Source organism: Mytilus californianus, unplaced genomic scaffold (assembly GCF_021869535.1).
Source record: "Mytilus californianus isolate M0D057914Y unplaced genomic scaffold, xbMytCali1.0.p SCAF_2, whole genome shotgun sequence".
Taxonomy (NCBI): domain Eukaryota; kingdom Metazoa; phylum Mollusca; class Bivalvia; order Mytilida; family Mytilidae; genus Mytilus; species Mytilus californianus.
Genome location: NW_026262668.1, coordinates 84,558,327 through 84,582,507, shown reverse-complemented (window position 1 = coordinate 84,582,507; position 24,181 = coordinate 84,558,327). Strand labels below are relative to the sequence as shown.

At 31.7% G+C, this 24,181-nt stretch overlaps 1 protein-coding gene across 1 annotated transcript in view; it reads left to right on the top strand.

The window, feature by feature from the left end:
* LOC127730316 (uncharacterized) overlaps positions 1 to 24,181 on the top strand; it is a 55,091-nt gene that overhangs the window by 19,493 nt on the left and 11,417 nt on the right. Inside the window, exons 4-13 of the mRNA XM_052238648.1 lie at positions 402 to 497; positions 1,244 to 1,345; positions 1,971 to 2,267; positions 3,568 to 3,697; positions 8,591 to 8,801; positions 13,493 to 14,349; positions 14,752 to 14,866; positions 17,056 to 17,250; positions 17,529 to 17,565; positions 19,233 to 19,523. Of these exons, the coding sequence (XP_052094608.1) occupies positions 402 to 497; positions 1,244 to 1,345; positions 1,971 to 2,267; positions 3,568 to 3,697; positions 8,591 to 8,801; positions 13,493 to 14,349; positions 14,752 to 14,866; positions 17,056 to 17,250; positions 17,529 to 17,565; positions 19,233 to 19,523 (2,331 nt within the window). The remainder of the gene's footprint in view (positions 1 to 401; positions 498 to 1,243; positions 1,346 to 1,970; positions 2,268 to 3,567; positions 3,698 to 8,590; positions 8,802 to 13,492; positions 14,350 to 14,751; positions 14,867 to 17,055; positions 17,251 to 17,528; positions 17,566 to 19,232; positions 19,524 to 24,181) is intronic.

Genomic DNA, 24,181 nt, shown 5'->3' with positions numbered 1-24,181 from the left:
ACTTGATTTCCATCCCCCCCCCCCCCCAGCTATTATATACAGAATATTTTTTATACATTTGAGTACTGTACATATTTTATAAAAACATATTGTTACATGACGATTTTTTGTATTTTATAGATCGTCTTCATGTATGTTCAAAATCATGATCCGCCGCGGTCAGTGTGCTTTTTGATGGACAACATTTATTGTTCTTTTTTTTTATTTAATAAAATAAAACTTGTTGCACATAAACTGTCTAGCTGTTCCTATAAACAAGTGCTGAGTTTTATTTGATACTTATGTTATGTTTGGCTTAGTTTGATTGTTTTCGAACATAATTGAAGATATACTTGGAGAAAGGTCTGTATAACTTTTTTTGTGAAATCTTGGTCAATTGAATACATTTCTCTATGTTTCAGCTATTTGTAGCCCGTCGTGTCGGAATGGCGGTAGATGTACCAGCCCGTTTAAATGTTCTTGTCCTAGTGGTTATACAGGAGATATATGTTCAGGCTGTAAGTACTATTTGGTTTTGCTTGATCATCTTATGATAGTTAAACAGGCGATATGTGCATCGGATGTACATACTGTTTGTTTTACGTTTACTGTTCTTGAACGGTTGTACATGTGGCAGACGTACAATTTTAAAATAACTTGCCTACAGTTATCAATGACTGGATGTTAATATAATTACTGTTTATCCGGTAGTAGCCACTAGTAAATAATGTATGCACAAACTACAAAATTGACCATTATCGTAACGATAACGTATAATTAGTACTTGGTAGACATACATGTATTTGTGTGTTAGTAGCGGCGTTTGTGAGTGCGTATTATATAAAATAAACGTCACTAAATTGTTCTACAAAAAATGTACATACGTTTTATATACAGGTAGCTTCAATTTGACGGTAAGGCATTACTAATACGTATATAAGAATATTAATAAAAATAAGAATATTTTATTTTCCCAATTAAAGGGCCCTATAAAGAGCTTTTATCACATTGCATACAAATATATTAGATTATACATTAATTGAGAAACATAGAAGGAAACAACACCATTTTACAATACCTGTTACATAAGGCCAGGACAGAACCAGATAATACAAATAACATCGTATATATGTATGTACCGGTTCAGGTGCTTCATTAATTGAACGATTTAAATGATGGTTTTTTAAATAACATCCACTAAGGTACAGATGGATTAATACCATATGCGAAAAGGACATTTTAATATTGATACTTATCTTTACAGTATCTGATTGCTCTTACAACAAACCTTGTTATCCAGGAAGGTGTTATGGCGGTAGTGGGTGTAGTTGCACTAATGGATTCGGTGGCAGAAGTTGTTTAGAACGTAAGTCATTATGGTATAGAGGCAAATGAATAAATATGTATTCGCTTTATTTCTGTTTCTGTTATCAAAATGACATATACCAAATATCTGTTTATATATTTTAATTATGGTATCGTATCTATGATGGGTTTATTCATACAATTAACAGAAACACTTGGTGACAGTGATCCACTTAAAAGGCCTCGACGTTGAAAAATTCTGAAATTGTTTCAGAAAAAAATAATTTCACAATTTCGATCTGCAATGTTTTCCTTTAAGGCTTACTTCACTTGAATAAAGGTAAATCATCTTGCATCTTGAATAATTATTCGGAAAAAGGGACAGAAAAAATATACTCCTTCCAATTGCCATCTCTTTCTGTTTTCAGACTTTTTTATATCTTATTTATTTGGCTTTACATTTGTAATATGCTTGAAATATCTGTCACTGGTCATAATGCAAAAAAAAAATATAATCAATCGTTGTTATTTGCTTATAACTTAGAATCAGATTAATTAATTATTATAATAAACTGAATCATTTTACATTCCATGAATTCAAAATATGAGTTCAAATTATCAAAAACGATGTTTAATACTAAATTTCCACACTCCGTTTCTTTATATTATGTATTCTTTCTTTCCAGTAAAGAGCAAAAAGTTTAAACCACTAATTGAGAGGATTAATTCAACTTTCACTTACCACAGTTTTACAAACAATAAAGATGTTTACGACTACATGGCCGATGCGACAAATAGAACTGATGGTGATGTTGTGTGGACAAATCAAAATAAATTCAACCAATTAGAATTTGATCTGGAAGCCTACGTAGATACTAAAACTGTTTTTCCTGACAATCCACCTGTACCTACATACATAATAGAAACCAAATTGGGTATTGTAGCTGCAAGTGTTAAAATCATTCATGAAAAACTGAGAAGAGGTAAAATCAATGTTCTATAAAATAAATGTAAATTCAGAAATTACATTTTTGATTAATGAAACTATCAAACATTTATTAATGTCTGTATGCAAGATAAATGATTAACCAACATGATCAAACAAGACAAATATATGAAGCTATTCAAGAGTTTGTCTAGCATCTTCAATATAACAAAATATAAACAGATTTTTAATAATCTATTTTCAATTTCTGTGAAAAGAAAGTTGTTTATTGATTCAACCGCTTACCCTTCCGGAGCACCTGGGATCACCCCAAGTTTTTGGTGGGGATTCGTGTTGCTCAGTCTTTGGTTTTCTATGTTGTTTTGTGTACTGTTGTTTGTCTGTTTGTCTTTATGATTTTTGTCTATGTCGTTGTCAGTTTGTTTTCGACTTGTGATTTTGAGTGTCCCTTTGGTATCCTTTGCCTCTCTTTTTCAATATACATTTCACAGTTATTATTTTACGGTACTTTCCTACTGGACTTGTTTCACACCAGGGTTATTTTCCTACCTTATTTCTTACTGAAATTTAAATTCATTGCTTTATGTTTACTTAAAAATTGAGTTGATTTCTGCCGTATTTTATCACAAAAACGAGGAAAAACGACTGAGATCAACGATTTAAAGATTTTATGATCTACATCACAAATTGGCTGATTGTAAGACGTATCTGTATTTAAACTTAACATAGAGATGTTTTCATGGTGATATTATGATATTTTGAATGAGTCTAAATTCGCATGGAGGGTGATGCATAACAGCATCAGTCTCCTACCGACCAAAGTTCCAGGTCTCGCTGTTTTTGGGATTCACGAAGTTCCCTCATTTTGTTCTCATTTTATTTGATCACTCCTATAAAACTATAAAATGTATCAAAAAAGAACTTTGGTAGACTATTGTTGCTTGTTTCAAAAATGAAAATACAAGAGATATGATAATCCTAATACGAAAACAGAGTTAAAAGTAAAACGCCTTTAGGCGTGTCTAATTCACAAGTAATGTATGGTTGAAGAAGCGTTTAATGACTTAAAATTATCAAATAATTATCTTCTCACGCATCAATGGTGCACATTTAATATTGATTTTGCCTGACCTTTGCAATGAAAAATATAGTCTGCCTTCAGTTTTAGTAATCCCTGTCCTATTTTTATGGTCAATATAGTGTTGGTGAATCTTTTAAGTACTCTTATACAAATGTTGGTGAATTTTAATCTTTTTATGTACCCTTAAACAAAAAGACTATATTGAGGCGTATTGTATGTATAAATCATTCGTATTGATTGTACTATTATTTTGTAGGTGGGATATATACAGCAAAGGAAGAGACCTTTTCTTGTCCAGGTGTATCAACTGGGAAACCCATCAGTGACAATCGTTTGAAGTGCTACAAAAAAGAATCATATATAATTCAGTTTGACTCTGGAGACAGGTGGGTCACTTAAATATAAAAAAGTCTATAATGTTACTCTATTTTACATTCATATACAATTTGTCCAGGATTGAGACAACATATAGCTGGAAATACAATGAAAACACTGTCCATTAATTTAGGTTTATGACCGTACCTGATGAAATTTATTCTAGAAATATCTGTCGCGCAAGTCAGGATGTAGTTTAACAATTTACAGCACATTTACTTGAGTGTGTAGGTAAAGGTAGTATATTTCGTTAGCGTGCTTGTTAGCTGAACAATAAAATCATTCTTAGCTAAGCTAATAACTTCTTTTGGGTGGAGGCAACAATAAAGCAGGGAACCAATCAAAAGTAGGAACAGTATATAAATATTGTGAAACAGTGAAACAAGTTTTACAAGATAGTTCAAACATATGTTGTCAGGTTGTATGTGTGTTTGATTTGTCAATTTCATTTCAATCAATTACCTTTGTTCAATTATAACTAGATTGCTTACATGTGTTATTCTTTATAACATTATGATTTAATCGATTTAAAAAACAACTATTCATATAACTATTATATATGTTTATATATGTAATAAGCATATCATTAAAAATAAACTTAGTCGGGTCAAATCTTTAAGATGTTCCTCTCACCATGCTATTGTAAAAATGGTATTGTATTGTTTCGATTGAAGTTGAATTGACAAATCAAACATACCTATTGCCCATTTGACTTCTATATATTTGCAGAAAAAAACATTTTTTTCCTTGATGTATGTTATTATATAATGTATACGAACTCTGACTATTAATTTCATAATTTTTGGTCTATAATTAATAATATTTCTCATTAGGTCTCTATGTTAATTTTTCTTATTTTAAGTGTTGATTACCTTATGGAGTAAATATAAATAGTGTAACAGCCTTCCAATCAAAACAAAAACAACATACATGTGCTTTGAATAATTGTTTCTTTGTACCATGTGACTTTGTATATTTAAATATTGAGATGACCTTAACTGACCAGCAAATTAAATAAGGTTTCATATCATGTGATTGTTTCAATTGTTCTATATATGATAATATTCTCCATTGTCCATTTTCTATTTAGAAAAGTATAAACTAGTAAAAAAGTACTTTATAGGCAAATGCTATGAAAATGAATATATCATTTGGTTTTATATGTATACCTTCATATGTTATGTTATAGGTCTTTATTATTGCAACTTTAAAAAAAAAAATATTTACTTTCCTGACTTGTTTGCTTCCAAGATGTGCATTTTTCAAATAAATGAATAACTAAATGTATACAATTTTTATTCTGTTTTTTTAAAGCCTCTTTGTCTTGTTATGAAACTCACTATGCTAAAAGCGTGAAAAGCTTGCTTATAACCCTTTAAAAGTTATAGAAATATTTAATCATTCAAAGACAAAATAAAAAAAAATAAAATGTTTTTAAGGATTCCAAAATATCCGAAAAGATCTAGTAATAATAGCTTTTATTTCCAAAATCATCTATGAATAGAAGTAAGTTTACTTATAAAATGATATAAGATCAATAATCAAAACTATAAAGTGATGATCATTTTCACTGGTGTCCTTTAATATTTAAAGAGGTAAAGTCACATGGTTTATAGAAACAAACATTCAAAGCACATGTTTTTGTTTTGATTGAAAGGCCCTTGCACTATTTATACTTACTCCATCAGGTGATCAACACTTCAAAAAATAAAATTAACATAGAGACCTAATGAGAAACTTTTTATATTATAAACCAAAAGTTATTTAATTAATAGTCATATATATCATATATTAACATACATCAAGCGAAAAAAAAAAATATTTGAAAAAATGGATTTTTAGGAACTATTTTCTGCAAATATATAGAAGTCAAATGGACAATACCACATGCTTGTGAATTAGCTAATTATTGCCACTATATTCTAATAGTCGAGTGACATTTTTCAAAAAAGACGCTTAGTTAAGGACTTAAATGCACCAACCTAACACACAGCTGTATTTTATATCATTCGAAAGCTAATTATCTGTTTTTTCTGTTTTGCCCGGTCGAAAAAAAACGTACGGTGCAATTATAGTAAAATCAAGGTCAAATGTCAAGAATAAACATTTCAAATGTTTGCAATCATTAAACAGAATGCCATTTTCTAGTTCTTTTAGCACCTGAGATCACCCCCAGTTTTTGGTAGGGTTCGTGTTGCTTAGTCTTTGGTTTTCTATGTAGTGTTTTGTGTACTATTGTTTGTCTATTTGTCTTTTTCTTTTTTAACCATGGCGTTGTCAGTTTATTTTCGATAATAATTTTATCACAAAGAAGACAGAATATGCAATAAAGCTCACATCTTGGAATTTTTGCACCTGTTCGTCCATGACCTTTGATCATGATTTGACGGAAATTGCACCGTACAATTTTTTTACGACCGGGCAAAACAGAAAATACAGATGTTGAGCTGTCGAGTGATAAATTATTTAGCCGTGTGTTACGTGAGTATATTGAAAATTTGATTTTATGGTTAAAGTGACTCCACTATAAATTTAGATTGATAACATATTTCTAAACTGGTTTCACAATGTTTAAGCACTGTCCTTAATTTTGATTGGTTCTCTGCTTAACTATAATAATTGACTCCGCTAAAAGGAAGGTAGTATGATAATGATTTCATTGTTCAACTAGCAAGCAAGCCACCCAAAGATATTACCTTTACCTACACACTCAAGTCATTGTGCTTTAATAGAAGTTTTATTGCATCTTTTCAATTAATTAACCAGTTCGTTGATTAATTAACACTTAATATACAATAAGCAGAAAATATCCTTCCCTGTCGTTCACCTATATTAACCTCAAAGTAGTTGTTCGATTTACGCTATTTAATAATAACTGCACATTGTGAATTACAATAACTTAATAAGTGACCAGGCTCAATGGTAAGGAAAATTGTTTTGAGTAAAAATGGTTGGAGTCGTGTACACAATGTCTGTTCAAATATTTTTTATCCTACAGGCCGATCACTGGCAGGATATAATTCAGGTAATAACCAATTTTAACAAGGGAACATAAAGCATCTTCCTTACAAGAAACTTGCTGTTTATCTATGAAAAATTAAACAAAAGAAGACATTTAACAACTTTAAAACAATCGTATATTAAATGCTCGTTTTGAATCATCACTTCGACAAGCCTTTCCTCTTTTGAAGAGCAAAAACTGCAACCATCTTCAGAGATAGCACAAACTGGTAGAGAATTGTCAATACTATTGAACTTCTAGACTCGTTTTAATTTGTTGTTAGCTTCGCTTCTTTAAATGTCGTATCATAAACGTTTAAGTGTCGGTTGGTTAGAACCATCTTCGAAATAATACGCAAAACCCGAACCGTAATGTTGCGTTTTACTTGATAAAAGTAATGATGTTCCTCTTGGCCTGTTCTTTCCAATACTTTACTAAAATTGTCACTCTTGTAGCATTTATTAAAGTAATCGTCAGGCAGAATAAAAAACTTTATGTCAATGTCATACTTTTGCATCTCATGTATCAATTTATGTAAAGGATCCCGCAATTTATCTTGATAGGTAATATTTTAACTGTATAATAAAAAAGAAAGAATTTTCAATTCAACATGAGAGGTTTTTTTCCGGATCACCGTTATAAATATGACGTTGAGCTGAACGATCATTTGTTTAGGATTTTATACCGTCTTAATTGTGTGACTATAGCAATGTCTATCAATATATTGTTTTCATCCGTAATGTTTACTCTTTTTGGGTGGAAAGTGTCAGCAAATGGATGACAAATAAGGTGTTTATTCATAAATTATTGCATCTCTTTTGATTTCATCGTGTTTGTATCCAGTAAATGTTTGTTTATACATTCAAATGAAATAAAATTAACCAGAAATAATAGTCCTGCAGTAATTGGTCAGCGTATATATCACCAAGAGAATCTAACTCTTGTTTATAGTTTGGTCAGAATCACTTTATACATAAAAAAAAAAAAGAGTTGACATTTAATTAATAAGTGCACTGATTTAAGTTTAACAGTCCATATAACTGAAATAGTTTTCATCAGGGTGTTCTGCTATGATTTAAGTAATTATTTTTATCCTTTCAATTGTACAGGGAATTTGAACAAGGTACTTCATAATTTTCTCATCAACCAAGTGGTATAAAGTATTTAAATTAAAAGTTTGACTTTCGTAGTTAACTCCGTTTTGTACATTTAGCATGAATAATCGTTTTAATCTATCAAATACTTCAAATAGAAACACAAGTTATCTGCTTTACTTCTGGTTGGGATGTATTTGTTATAACCACTAGGTAGGTTACGCTGCTGGTACACTACTAGTTTACTTGGTTTTAATTCATTATTTGATTTCTGCATTTTGAACTTATGCACCATATCTTCTTTTATTATACCACAGCAAACAATTTCCGAAGAACTTATGGATGACCCTGTCTATCCGTCCGTCTTTCTATCTGTTCGTTTGTCTGCTGTCGTCTGTTTGTCCAGTTTCCTTGTACACGAATCTCCTCCTAAACATCTAGGCGGATATTTATGAGACTTTATGCAGTTATAGAACACTAACCGATGGTGTAAATTGAGGAATATGCGTGTAACTTAACACTCAAAAATGAAGATAACCGAATTAATTTACTTCAATATACTAAAAGAAAAGCGGGCCTGGGGTATTCGTTCGGAAATATTCATTTGGTTTTAAAATGTGCGCAGATCTAAATAACATTGAGACCTTTTGAATTGATTTTTGAAAAATGACACATATCCAATAATTCTAATGAATTCGAAATAATGAACTGATATTTTAAATCAGAATTGTGCCATTGCTAAAACAAAGGATGGTGTTTGCGCTGTGGTTGCGATATATGATTCATCGTTGTTTGTCATATTATTGCAGGTATAAATTAAAATATTCAATAACAACTGGTGGATATAGGAAGCTTAGAAACACCAATTATGGGAGTTATTTGAGAACGGAAACGTACTCTGGTATAAGCGAAGAAAACTCCATGGAATTCTGGTTTGACTATGATGAACCAAACCATTGCATAGAAAAGGACAATTGTACTTCAAATGAAATTCCATTGCAGTTGCAAGATATAACTAAGGTAAATTAGGCCAACAGTAGATTATCGATTTATAAATGTCATAAATTGATTAAGAAGACAAATCAAGATGAGAAACAAAAACTGATGGGAGCATATGAACTCCAAAATGGTTGATATCGGGTTCTTCGACTAGGAAGCGTCTACTGCTATGCATGTATTACCCGCCATGCAAATCTACACTCGGTCAAAATGTCACAATCGGGAATTAGAAACAATCGATAAAACAATGGATTAGAAGACTCAGTATTATAGAAACTAAAGATCTAAGAATGCAATCGTCGCGAGTGAGTTGTGACTCAAACATATCTTATCTTTCAACCAATTCTTGATGGCCAATGTTAATCTTATTGTCGATTTCAGTTGCCCTTCACATTACTATGTTGGAACAGTTTTGTGTAACTACCATACCCCTGCTTATGAAATCCATACAGTGTTAAGATGCAAGAGCGTACCGTTTCAATTGGATGCAGGGGGTAATACTCTGTTACTGCTGAGAAATGAGAATAACATTAACGGTATCAATTTTACTGCACACATTGCGCATTTCGACAATAAATGTATCTTCAGTTGGGCTCGATGCCAAATATTTGAAAAACCAAAATATAAACAAACGTCAAAGAACTTATCAAACCAAAAAGGACATTAATTATGGCCAAATCCTAACAAGGAAACATAGCTTTTTATGAGGGAGATATATTCCCTAATTTAAAATGATGTTCAAAATTTTATTACAGCAAATTTAAATCAAACAATACCAGTACTAAAGTACCGGCTACTGTGCTGGTAATACCCCTGGGGACTAACAGTCCACCAGTACAGGTATCAACCCAGTGGTAATAAAACAAGAGGTTGACTATAAAAAATTTAATTTCATCACGTTTATCATATATTCTAGTTTTTAGTCGTCCATCTGTGTTTATATTTAGAAAAATATCAAAATATAAAGACGACTTAAATGTAAAATTTGAAAGTTGCATCATTGCACACCAGCGATCAAGATATATTGGTTTAGAAGGTTTACCAATTGAGTCGAGAGGCGTAAGATACAAAAGGGTCATTCATGTTATGGAAAACAAAAATAAGTGAATGGCAGATTTTTATTAATATTTCTACGAATGTATTATTTTACTTCATATAATCATAATTAACTCTTATATTCAGGAATATTTTTCCCTAGTGCTATTCTTCGTCAAGAATAATTTAGATGAATCAATTGATTAAGACGGTTGTATTGTTAATTTTAGTGTGATTCTATGGTTTGACTACTTGCGAAAGAAAAAGGGAAGGGGCAAGACTATCCCCCAGCACCGGAAAATGGTGTCAAATTAATGAACACACTTATACTTTTACCTGCCAGTATAAATAAATAAAAAATCAGAAGTCGCCGAAAAATATTAAAAAAAGATAATTGACATTCAACATGCCGTTAAATGATCCGCAACCATTGAGGTTCACATTTTGAAATTATAACTTGCAGTTGATGCTTTAAAAAAGAAACCCCAACAAACAGTGCGTAGGAGTTTGTATTAATTTACTCTATTAAAAATGAGTTTTTGATACATTTAAAAATTTCAAAACATGGAATATCGCTTCTTTAAACTGTTTTCGGATATATATATATATACAAATCTAAATTGAAAACAACGCTCAAACCTATCATTGCGTTGGATAAAAACCGCAATTTTTATACGTGTGCATGCAAAACAAATTTCTTGTTAGAGGGGTCTAAATACAGCACAAACAACATTTTCAAAAAGACCACAAAAGTGAAAAAGTTTATTTAAACAAAACGCATTTGACTAACAGGTCGAACAACGGACGTCCTTAAACCCTGCTGACTGCCATTGGCGATTGCCAAATAAACGTCTCACGTTTGCGGTATACCATCTTTGCCGCAAGTTTATTGTTTTATGTTTGGTATCAAATTAATAATAAAGATCCATTTATTACATCGGTGATCCGTTTATTTGGCAATCGCCAAAGGCAGTCAGCAGGGTTTAAGATCATTTGTTGTTCGACCTGTTGGTAAAATGCGTTTTGTTAAAATTTACTTTTTCACTTTTTTGGTCTTTTGGAAAATGTTGTTTGTGCTGTATTTAGACCCCTCTAACAAGAAATTTGTTTTGTATGCACACGTATAAAAATTGCGGTTTCTTTTATCCAACGCAATCATAGGTTTGAACGTTGTTTTCAATTTAGACTTGTTTATATTTTTTCATTTGGGCTTGTATTATATTTGCCTTCGGGTTCATATGATCCGTTCATCCTAGTTCGACTCTCTCAAAATTCAAGAGTCTATCCTAAATTGAGGTAAATTGTATGGCTTTCCAAATACCGTTTCGATTCCTGACATCACTGAAGAGACATTAATTGTCGAAATCCGATATGATGTACAAAAACCTTTGCACCTTTTGTTTGCAGTATACCATCTTTTCCGCAAGTTTATTGTTTTCTGTCTCGTATTAAATTTATAATTAAAATCCATTTATTTCATCGGTGATCCGTTTATTTGGCAATCACCAATGGCAGTCAGCAGGGTTTAAGAACATTTGTTGTTCGACCTATTAGTCAAATGAGTTTTGTAAAAATATACTTTTTCACTTTTTTGGTCCTTTGGAAAATGTTAATTGTGCTGTATTTAAACCCCTCTAACAAGAAATTTTTGTTGCATGCACACGTATAAAAATTGCGGTTTTTTATCCAACGCAATTATAGGTTTGAACGTTGTTTTCAATTTAGACTTGTTTATATTTTTTCGTTTGGGCTTGTATTATATTTGCTTTCGGGTTTATATGATCCGTTCATCCTATTTTGACTCCTCAAAATATTCAAGAGTCTATCCTAAATTGAGGTAAATGGTATGGCTTTCCAAATACCGTTTCGATTCCTAACATCACTGAAGAGACATTAATTGTCGAAATCCGGATATGTTGTACAAAAACCTTTGCACCTTTTGTTTACAGTATACCATCTTTTCCGCAAGTTTATTGTTTTCTGTTTAGTATTAAATTTATAATTTAGATCCATTTATTACATCGGTGATCCGTTTATTTGGCAATCGTCAATGGCAGTCAGCAGGGTTTAAGAACATTTGTTATTCGACCTGTTAGTCAAATGCGTTTTGTTAAAATATACTTTTTCACTTTTTTGGTCTTTTGGAAAATGTTGTTTGTGCTGTATTTAGACCCCTCTAACAAGAAATTTGTTTTGCATGCACACGTATAAAAATTGCAGTTTTTTTATCAAACACAATCATAGGATTGAACGTTGTTTTCAATTTAGACTTGTTTATATTTTTTCGTTTGGGCTTGTATTATATATTTGCCTTCGGGTTTATATAATCCGTTCATTATATTTTGACTCCTCAAAATTCAAGACTCTATCCTAAATTGAGGTAAATTGTATGGCTTTCCAAATACCGTTTCGATTCCTAACATCACCGAAGAGACATTAATTGTCGAAATCCGGATATGGCGTACAAAAATCTTTGCACCTTTTGATTGCAGTATACCATCTTTTCCGCAAGTTGATTGTTTTCTGTTCAGTACTAAATTTATGATTAAGATCCTGTTATTACATCGGTGATCCGTTTATTATGCAATCGCCAATGGCAGTCAGCAGGGTTTAAGAACATTTGTTGTTCGACCTGTTAGTCAAATGCGTTTTGTTAAAATATACTTTTTCACTTTTTTGGTCTTTTGGAAAATGTTGTTTGTGCTGTATTTAGACCCCTCTAACAAGAAATTTGTTTTGCATGCACACGTATAAAAATTGCGGTTTTTATCCAACGCAATCATAGGTTTGAACGTTGTTTTCAATTTAGACTTGTTTATATTTTTTCGTTTGGGCTTGTATTATATTTGCTTTCGGGTTTATATGATCCGTTCATCCTATTTTGACTCCTCAAAATTCAAGAGTCTATCCTAAATTGAGGTAAATTGTATGGCTTTCTAAATACCGTTCCTATTCCTAACATCACTGAATAGACATTAATTGTCGAAATCCGGATATGGTGTACAAAAACCTTTGCACCTTTTGTTTGCGGTATACCATCTTTTTCACAAATTTATTGTTTTTTATTTAGTATTAAATTTATAATAAAGATCCATTTATTAGATCGATGATCCGTTTATTTGGCAATCACCAATGGTAGTCAGCAGGGTTTAAGAACATTTGTTGTTCGACCTGTTAGTCAAATGCGTTTTGTTAAAATATACTTTTTCACTTTACTGGTCTTTTGGAAAATGTTGTCTGTGCTGTATTTTGACCCCTCTACCAAGAAATTTATTTTACATGCACACTTATAAAAATTGCGGTTTTTATCCAACGCAATCATAGAGTTGAACGTTGTTTTTAATTTAGACTTGTGTATATATATATATATAGATGAATGTGTAATAGCATCACATTAAAAAAGAAGTAAATAAATACAAAAATAACAAAATAATTGAAGTATCCCATACCAGTATATCTAATATGTCAACTAAGAGGAAAATCTGGCTTATAGTCATAGTAGTTACACCATTTTATCGATTTGTTTTATACAGGTATGAACGAGATTTTTCTTAGTAAATGACAGCAAGTAATATTTCAACAGTTCAAATTATTCTCATATTAATCAAATGTGACATTTGAATAAACCGTTTATTATTGAATAAAATATGCTTAATTGAATTTCTTATAATTTGAAGTCACCAATTTCACCAAAATGGTCTGGATGGTTTGACAAGCTATCGGGGATAGGAAAATATGTCATAGAAATTTGGAAAATGGAGTATAGCATCGATTATACAGGTTTAAGAGAACCAGATATAACAACAAACTTCAATCCAGTTCCGGATTATATAAAGGAAATACTTCCTGAGAACCCCATAAAGTTTCCTACGTACAAACCAATAGATCCAGGTGTTTATTCTGTTATTATAGAAGTTAATGATAGAGCGAATAATTCTAAATATGCCAGAAGATTTGTCATTTATGACAACACGTCAAAAATAATTACCAGTGAAATTCATCGCTTGTATGCAACTTCTGCATCCAATGAAACGCATTTCTTTTGGATGACGAAGTTTAGTCCACACATTGATGTGTCATGGACTAATCATTTTTTAAACAACGTGCACGAAAAGGGTCATTTTCTGACCAAGATTTTAGACTATACACCAAGACTGAGTGATAATATAAGTAGAGTCGATTACAAGAAAATCCTACCGATATTTGATGACACTGAGGGCGTCAGAAATAAAACGGCTATTAAAAACATAAACTCCATTGTACGATTTGAAACCAGGCATGGAAAAGTCAGCACAGATATACCACAAAACGGATGGGTTCCCGTTATTCCTCTTCGGGAAAATTTTACCTTTAAGCTAGATGGAATTGATATAGAAGATGGAGATTCTCACCAATTTTGGGTTCGAGCATTTGATATCATGGGTAATACAAAAGTGGACTCTACCGTTATTCATTTTGATAGCAGTGAACCTTTTGTATACGAACCAATGATAGATCTTAACATAAAAGATGGAAAGTATCCTTTCTCTAGCAGGTAAACTTTTTTTATTTCACTACTTTCTTTGTTTAATAATTGTGACTTAAAAATTGATAAGAAAGGCGAAATATATGAGACAACAGTTTTTTACCAATAAACAAAGTGTAATTTGTAAAGTTCTATTGTCAAATTTTCGAGTTTAATCTTCGTAATACTCTTAACTGTGTATACTGTAGTTGTTTCATACCGACTTAAGACCATCAAGTTGCTGTTAAGAACATGAATTAACTCCCCACACCCTAAACCGACCAACTTGTAATTGTTATGAAAAAATGTTATTCCTTTTTTTCAACCGTCTTCTTTTACTTTTTTGATTAATATGATAAACTAGTTACTATTATAATGACTAAACTTATTAATCGTGTTTGAAGTTTTCATTAAAAGTAACATTTCTTTCAGTGTTGTTGTGTCTGCCAAGGATGAACACAGTGGTATAAAGAAAGTGTCATTTAAATTCAAAGTAAACAAAACAGAGGAGGTCAGAAGCGAGCATACGTTTGACATACAAACAAAGGTAATAAAACATAAAAATCGATAAAAGCAAGATTAAAATAACTTATCTACATATTTAAAAACATGCTGTTCTATACATTCTCATATCGGCGGAGAATATTTTATACATCAACATCATAAAAAAAACATTATTCTTTTATGCTATCCTGTAAATTTAAACTGATTGAGACTAGCCCGCCTCGTGTCCATGTGCTTTTCGGAAATCTCGTCAGTTGTTGTCCTTTGGTATATCGTAATGTTTTTATTTATTATTTAAACATTTTGTTGTTGAAATAGATAGTTGATAGTCTATGTACAATACATGAAAAATTATTTAAGAATTATGTCAATTTGTAGCTGGAAACCATGCAAAGAAACATGTCTAACGTTGACCCCTAAGTATGTTTTTTATTGTCGTAACGTTGCTATCACATTGACTTCGACCACGTATATCCTTTGATTCTTACACAATGAAATAGGTTTTTGCGAAGTGTCTACGATAAGAAGTTCAATGAATGGTTGAACCTTTACCTTTGATGCAAGGATTAGGATTTCAATGCAGATTTTTTCTTTTTTGGAATTCATTAAAAATTTGTCACTGGAATTTAAACATGTATCAATCAATCGATCACATCAATCAATGAAGCTATAGAAATCAATAATATAAGACTTAGGCTATTATTTTTTTATGCGCAGCAATATATGCTTCCATTTCCAGAGCACATTATTTAACTTATACAAAGTCAGAGTTTAACGAATGATCTGCTGTTTGCATGTGCCCATGTCTTGGATTCATTTGGTATTATTTACCTTGTATTTTTCTTTTTCATTGGTTCTTTTTATTATTGCAATTGTGATTGCCATAACAAATGTAAGTGTTTCACAAACCACACCTTTTTTGGGGAAGATATATAATTTTCATAGATATTTATACTTTTGTTTACCTACTGGTTCCCATATATGATCTCTATGCTTCATCTCCTAGAGAAACAACGTAGGAATGTTACTAGCATAAATACATATGGATAGCGGCCAAATTGAATTCTGAGAAAGACCAAAAGTGAAGGGAGGGTCAGTACAGTGTTTTAGTATAGGTTTAAACTCATAGAAGTTCGAGCCATATAAATGTTGAACATATGCAGCTCAGCCCTATGATTTGACCTTTGAAAAAAAATATTTCCATTCTAGGATATTTTTTTATTTCGAAACTTAATAGTAAAAGTGGCACAGTTTTAGCAGTAAAAGGAGTGTCCATGGGAAATTGCATTTTCTATTTTTAAAGAAGTGCAACTTTTTGTAGGAAGTCTTATTGCAAAATAACAATACGATCAAGACAGCGAACGCTAAAGTATGAATTGTATTGTTTTGGAAATATACTACACCTATAGGCTTTTAGTATAATTTAACACCTTGTACAACAACGCATTCATCTTCCTCATACTTTAACACATCTTTGTATTTTTGTATTTTATCCAAAGACTTCTTTGGTTTGGAACTTTTTATGGAACCCATGCCTTATCCCCCTATAATATATCACATTTTTGGACAAATAAGTATCACATTTACCATTGTATTATAATTTATGCTTTGAGATGGAGAGCTAAGTTACATATGACGTCTGCTCTGAACATGAGTGGTGGTTTCGTGTATTGATGATTTCTTTTGTTTGGAACTAGTCTAGTTTTTGGATACAAAAGTATCACATTTACCATTCTATAATTATATATTATTAGAGCAGTATCATATGTTGTTTTTGATGATATACAGCTTCCCTGGCAACTAAAATCCGGAAGTTGTCAAACAAAAATAAAACACACCCAAAAATCAACGACTGTACATGATAATTTTTTAATATTTTGACATGAGCGCAGTTCAGAACAACTATGTATATAATGTTGATACTTTATCATACATACCGTATGTAAAATATCTTACATGTTCTCATTTGCGTTCATATTCTAATTATTCAAAGAAGAGTAGGAAAAGTAGGATTTTCCGTATAGACATCAATTTATGGTTTATTTTTAGTTTCCTTCATAATCGATTTCCTGAATGAACTTGAATACTTGTTTTATTTTCATAAAATACAAAACTTCAATATGTTATTAAGGTAAATTTTTCCCCAGATATTGATATTCAATTTTTTTACAAATAAAGGGGCCAAATACTGCACTTATCGTACATCGTCCTTTGTTTTTTCCCCTACCTTAGACACGAGAATACTGCGAAAAACTACCAAAAGAGTGTTACTGTGTTCGGATGGATGATTGTTTCATGATAGACACACAACTTGAAATTAACAATTGTTGGATGAAAGTTCCAATTGGTGACATTGCAAATGATGTTTATTTACTTGAAGTTTCGGTGTTTAACTCTGCAATGCTTCAATCAAGCATTACAAAAAAGGTACGTGTAGTTAATCTTTTTACGCGATAGATAAAGTCAAATCAGATAAGCTGATGGAAATCAGTTTTTTTTCTAATCTTTTATCAAGATTATATTACGTAAACAAAAACTGTTTGATTAAGATTGATTATTTTTATTTCATTTTCACCCATCTTCAAATTAATGAACTCTGTTGAAATTTTGACATTATGCCCCATAGTACATACATGAAAAACGTAGAAAGTATCCTATTGCATAAGTATCAAAGATAACCAAACATTTATCTTTCTCTTCAATAGATTGGAATGGTTAAAAACATTAATGGTGTTCAAGACTGTAAGTTAGTTTCCATTATTCTGCCATAAACTTTTCCTAGCAAAATATAATATTCATGAAATGATGATAACATTCACACATTTTTATAACATCTGATCTGTATATGTGAAGGATATGTAAACGAGCAAAATCTCGTCTACGTTTAACAATTGAATACAGCATGTTGAACATAAACTGAAATCACCTGTTATATTTGCCCAAATATAATCTACCGATGGGCAAGACAAATCTGAAAAATATGTCTAGTAGTCGTCATTCAAATTAGCATAACTATAAGACTCAAATGTATTATTGTGTGTCATTAATACACGTATTGCTTGAATGTTAGTATGAGATACACACATGAGGGCGAAAGATATTATGGTTAATGCAAAATAACTGATTTAAATAATTGATGATGTGGTCTGTCAGTTATTTAACCTTATATTAAGGGAAAACTTGATATCCAATTCCATTTTATGAGATATTGGTATAGGTGCCCTTATATATGTGTTGCAGTGACTGATAAAAACAGTTTGAAATTGACCAGAGCTACTTAGGAATAAAGCAATGGTTGACACCTTTGATTTGAAAAAAGTTCTCGTAAGAAAATGCCTGTACCAAGTCAGGAATATGACAGTTGTTATCCATTCGTTTGATGTGTTTGAGCTTTTGATTTTGCCATTTGCTTAGGGACTTTCCGTTAAGAATTTTCCTCGTTCGGTATTTTTGTTATTTTACTTTTAAGACCTTTTTCACTAAAATAAGTTAAAATATCATTTTCAATTTATTATGCTTTGGGTGGTAAGAAATTCATAGTGTCCAATAATGAACCTTTGATTTACAATTGACATACGCAAACAATTTGTGTTAAAACGAAGTAATAACAAAATCCAACCGGTAAATGTCAAATGAACTCTTTTGTTGTTAATTTCTGTGTTATTTGGTCTATTGTGGAGAGTGGTCTCACTGGCAATCCTAGCACATCTTCTTTTTATATTTCTAATCACAATAAAATACACGATTTGCAATTTCTGGGATGAATGATGTCATATTGTCTTACATTTTGCATTTGCGTTCAAATATAACATCCTGATACTGTCCTAACTTAAAACAAAATCAGTTATCTACTCTACGTCTTGTTTTTTGAATTGATCAAAATTATCAAACCAGCAGAAAATATTACCTGTAATGTTTTTATTTGTTCGTTTTATTTTTTATTAGACTGATAGATTCTGTATTTGGAGTCATACATGTGCGATTAATAGAGAATATCATATGGCTTTTTCAATATCACATTCGTATCAACTGCTCGAGGGATTGTATTGGTTGAGGGTTGATACGGTGTGAGATATTGAAAAAGCCATCATATACACTTTATTATATACCTCAAGAATATGTTTTTTTTATGTGACATGCCGTTTAATAAAGCCTTTGCGACAGTGACTGATATCGATGACGTGACGTCAAACAGATTAAAGGTGTGATAAAGCTTTTGCAACCGTGACGGATACCGATATCATCACGGATGGCTGATACAGCACGATTCCCGTTGACCGTATTACACATACAATTTATCTGTATTTACTACTTAGTATATAATAAAGTGTTTTGTTAGTCAAGATGTTATAACATACGCAGATAACATGTTCTTATTCGACAAGCTGCAATATAACAATTCTATTTAGATTTCAGTCCTTCGAATATAACCGTTTTAAAAGCAACAGGTACCAGTGTCAGCATTCAATGGATTCAAGCCCCAACATGTTATGAAAGGGCAGGGATATCGATTATTCTTGTGCGTCCAGATAATTCGACAAAGGTTTTTAAGGTTCATAAAGAGGCAACAACATTTGACCTAACAGGCTTATCAGCAACAACGTCATACTGGTTTAACATGACAACCAATTACGGAAATGATACTCACTTTGTCAGCAGTTCTGTTCCGACAAAATTTTCATTTGTTACTACCGAAGAAGGTATTTCGCATTATATTTTATGTCTAGCCAGCGACGAAAGTCGCGTAAAACGAGATATAGGAGTTTCTTGTCCGGCGGCCAAGACGGCAGCAACGGTGAGTCAACATTTGTTAAGTTTTATCAGTTTGATAGGAACTACTTGTGATAGATCAATGATATTTTGTTAAAAGTTGCATTACATTCAGTACATATCAGTTTGATGACTATTTCGAGGTACTGCCCCCTAGGTCATTGTCTGTCGACTTTCAATTGATAAGCAATTTTCAATGTTTAGTTTTCTGCTTAAGTTAATTTGATAGGAACTACTTGTCAAAGATCAATGATATTCTCTTTAAAGTTGCATTACTATCAGTACATATCAGTTTGACAACGTTTCCAAGGCCTTATCCCCTTTGTCATGGTCCAGTGACTTTGAATTGATTAGCAATTTCCAAATCTTCACTTAGGAACTACTTGTGATAGATCAATCATATTTCTATAACATTGCATTGCTTTCAGTACATATCAGTTTGACAAATATTTCTAGGATCTGCCCTGAGGTGATGGTCCAGTCACATTGAATTAATTAGCAATTTTTATTGTTAAGTTGTCTGCTTAGGTCAGTATTATTGGAACAACTTGTGATAGATCAACTAGATTTTGTACAAAGTTGCATTATTTTCAATACATATCGGTAAAACAACTATTTCGTGTCCCTGCCCCCTAGATCAATGTCCGGCGACTTTGTATTGATTAGCAATGTTACTGTTCATAAGATTGTTTACGAATTTTCTGCTGACAGGGGAGACATATCTCTGTGTCAACAGTGTTATTAAATCATATTTATGAGATTCATTGGGTATAAAATTAAATAGACAAACATTACTTTATTAGTAAGAATTAATCATAACCACAACAAAAACTTTATGAAGGGGTTGTATGCTCGATTTCTGCCGAGTCAGATTTAATAAAATATTATCTAAATTGTCAAGATTTCGTCTTATAAAAACAAGTCTTATTACAAGATGAAGAAAACTTCACCTTCATGCAGACTAAAGTGGAAGAGGTAAATGCTCCAGACACATTAATCTGCAAATGTATGTGTAATTATTTCTTCACTTCATATAAGCCTTTGTAATTTTCTTATATAATTTTCTGTTGGCATGATTTCAAAAGCAAGAATTTCATAGCAATGGAGATGGTGTAAGCAGTATTAATTTGCCAAAAAAAAATAGTGTGTCAAAACACTTTTTATTTTAAAAGTTAGAGCACAATACAATAATCGCCAAAAAATTAAACTCGACAAAATATCGAAATTTTCTATTAACATTGAAGCTGCTTACATATTCGTTTGACACCACGACCCGGTTGTTTTCATCTCTTGGTTAAATTTTAACCTTGAGTTAAATATCGTAACCCTAAGTTATATTTTGTTGTTCATCTTGCTAGTGATGCAGATTTAGATAGGGAGAAAAACCCGCTGATTTAAAATTCAGACATGAAGACCAAAATGTGAACTAAAGAAGTCGAATCAATACAGACAAAGCATTAAAGCTTGACGATTATACCTTTTACCGGTAAAATAACTTCATTTTCAGAAAACGATATCTGTAACAAACATAAACTATTAGCTACTTCTTTACAAGCAGAACCAAATACAATGAAAGTCCCAACTATGTACTGGCTTCCGAAGCTACACAAATCACCTTACAAATATAGATTTATTTCGTGTAAAAATCATTGTTCCACAACTAAATTGTCTATTCTACTTACTAGTACACTTGGTACAATAAAAAACCTGATAAAAAATTGTTCAAATAAGGACTTTGAAAATAGTGGAATTCACTACTTTTGGAGTGTCAAAAACTCGTTGGAAGTACTTGATAAATTGCATGCATATATTGGTGATTTTGAATCTGTTCAAAGTTGTCTACTCTATATACCACTTTGCCTCATATTCTTATTAAGAAAAAATTCACAGACCTAATTAAATGGGCATTTAAAAAGTCGGAATGCGAATACATATGTTCAAACTCTTTTAGGTCATTTTTTAGTAGCAACAAACAAGAGCTATGTCAATTGGACATGCTATGATACTATATCTGCCCTTGAATTTTTACTGGATAACATTTTTGTTCGCTTTTGAGATTCCGTATATCGTCAAGTTATCGGAATTCCAATGGGAACTAACTGTGCACCACTTATTGCGGACCTGTTTTTGTATTGTTATGAGTTACAATTTATGACTAAAATCAGCAAAGACCCATCGAAACAACATCTGATACAAAAATTTAACAATACTTTTAGATATTTGGATGATATATTGGCTCTCAATAATGACGACTTCAGTATGCATACTAAAGAAATTTATCCTGTTGAACTTACTTTAAATAAAGCTAATACTAACAATGACCACTGTCCTTTACTCGATCTTGATATCTATATCATTAACGGGAAGCTTAATACAAAAATTTATGATAAAAGAGATGATTTTTTATTTCCTATCGTTTATTATCCATTTTTAGATGGTGACGTTCCCTTGTCACCATCTTATGGTGTTTATATATCTCAACTTGTACGATTCGCCCGTGTATGTAACAACGTATTAGATTTTAGCAAGAGAAATTTATGTATTACTGAAAAATTATTACACCAGGGTTTTCGATATCATAAACTAGTCAAAACATTTACTAAATTTTATCATCGGTCTAAGGACATCATTCGTAAATATAACTCAACATGCAGACATCTTATACGTTCGGGTATTTCACATCCAATCTTTTATGGTAATATTCTTTACAAAGCACAAAAATGTCAGTATTCACCTCAAAAGCTAACAAAACCTTTAAACACTTTTAAGAAGGGATATAGTTACGATACTGTTGTCAGGTCATTAAAGATTGCATATTTTGGCTTTAATATTGATTCACTTATAGGGTCTTTGCATCGGAATTAAACATATTTTGTTTTAAAACCAGTTGTTTGCATGACACGGGTTATGTTCTTCTCATATATTTTATGATGGTATAATACTAAACCCCTAACAGGAGGGATTGTGCCTGGTAGTCATATGATGAAGACATAATCTTTCAATCAGTTTAATTGAGGTCTGGAGCTGGCATGTCAGTAACTGCTAGTAGTCTGTTGTTATTCATGTATTAATGTCATTTTGTTTATTTTCTTTTGTTTCCTATTCTGACATCGGACTCGGACTTCTCTTAAACTGAATTTTACTGTGCGTACTGTTGTATGTTTGTTTTTTCTACATTGGCTAGAGGTATAGGGGGAGGGTTGAGATCTCAAAAAACATGTTTAACCACGCCGCATTTTTGCGCCTGTCCCAAGTCAGGAGCCACTGGCCTTTGTTAGTCTTGTATCATTTTTAATTTTAGTTTCTTGTGTATAATTTGGAGTTTAGTATGTCGTCCATTATCACTGAACTAGTATACATATTTGTTTAGGGGCCAGTTGAAGGACGCCTCCGGGTGCGGGAGTTTCTCGCTGCATTGAAGACCCATTGGTGGCCTTCGGCTGTTGTCTGCTCTATGGTCGGGTTGTTGTCTCTTTGACACATTCCCCATTTCAATTCTCAATTTTATAGGTTACACTTAGACAGAAAAACGATAAGCAAACGATTGACGCAAAAACTTTTAGAGGTCGTTGTTTAATAGTTGATATATTGTTTGAATAATATTAAATATGCACTCAAAATCCGTGTGAAATTATGATTGTTATCACGTAGACAAATAAACAAATAAGTTGGCTATTACATATGAAAGCCCTATCGATAAAACTGTTTTTGTTCTGCTCCTGTTAAGTTTGGTAATTCTGGGAGGTGGTTCTAGGATATTTTTTTTTCTTTTTCTTTTATCCCTTATAATTATGTTTGGTCAAGCCTTATAAGGCTACCGCTATCTCAAATATGCTTTTTCAAAAAAAAATTTCCGTACTCCTAACAACAAAATTTTTATATTTAAGGTTACCTATGTACGTTATTTTATTTAACGCCTTTTTGTTGTTATAGTTGTCTTTTTGACATTGTTTTATATATTGTATTTATATTGTCTCATAGATCCAATCTATTCGTTCTCTGTATGTTTACTTGTTTTTGTTAATATTTTTTTTTATTCGATTTAGACCATTTCAATTGATATTTTATAGTGTGTCTTTCTATATTGAAATGCTATACTACTGTTTCAGGTTAGGGTGAAGGTTGGCGCCTGAAAAAAAAAAACGTTAAACCCGCTGCATTTGTTTGCACCTCTCCTAGTCAGGAACCTGTTGTTCAGTGGTTGTCGTTTTTTTATGTGGTTCATAAGTGTTTCTCGTTTCTAGTTTTTTATATAGATTAGATATAGCCTTTTTGTGCTGATACGGCGTGAAGCAATCACCAATCAATCAATCAATATAGATTAGACCGTTGGTTTTTTCTGTTGGAATTGTTTTACACTAGTCATTTCGGGGCCCTTTATAGCTTGCTGTTCGGTGTGAGCCAATGCTCCGTATTAAAAACCGTACTTTGACCTATAATGGTTTACTTTTTACAAATTGTGATTTGGAGAGTTGTCTCATTGGCACTCATACCATATCTTCTTATATTTATTTTCAATATTCAATAAATCTGAAATTAATTTGTTTTGATGTAACAAAATTTTTCCAGTTTACCGCATTCCTTTCCT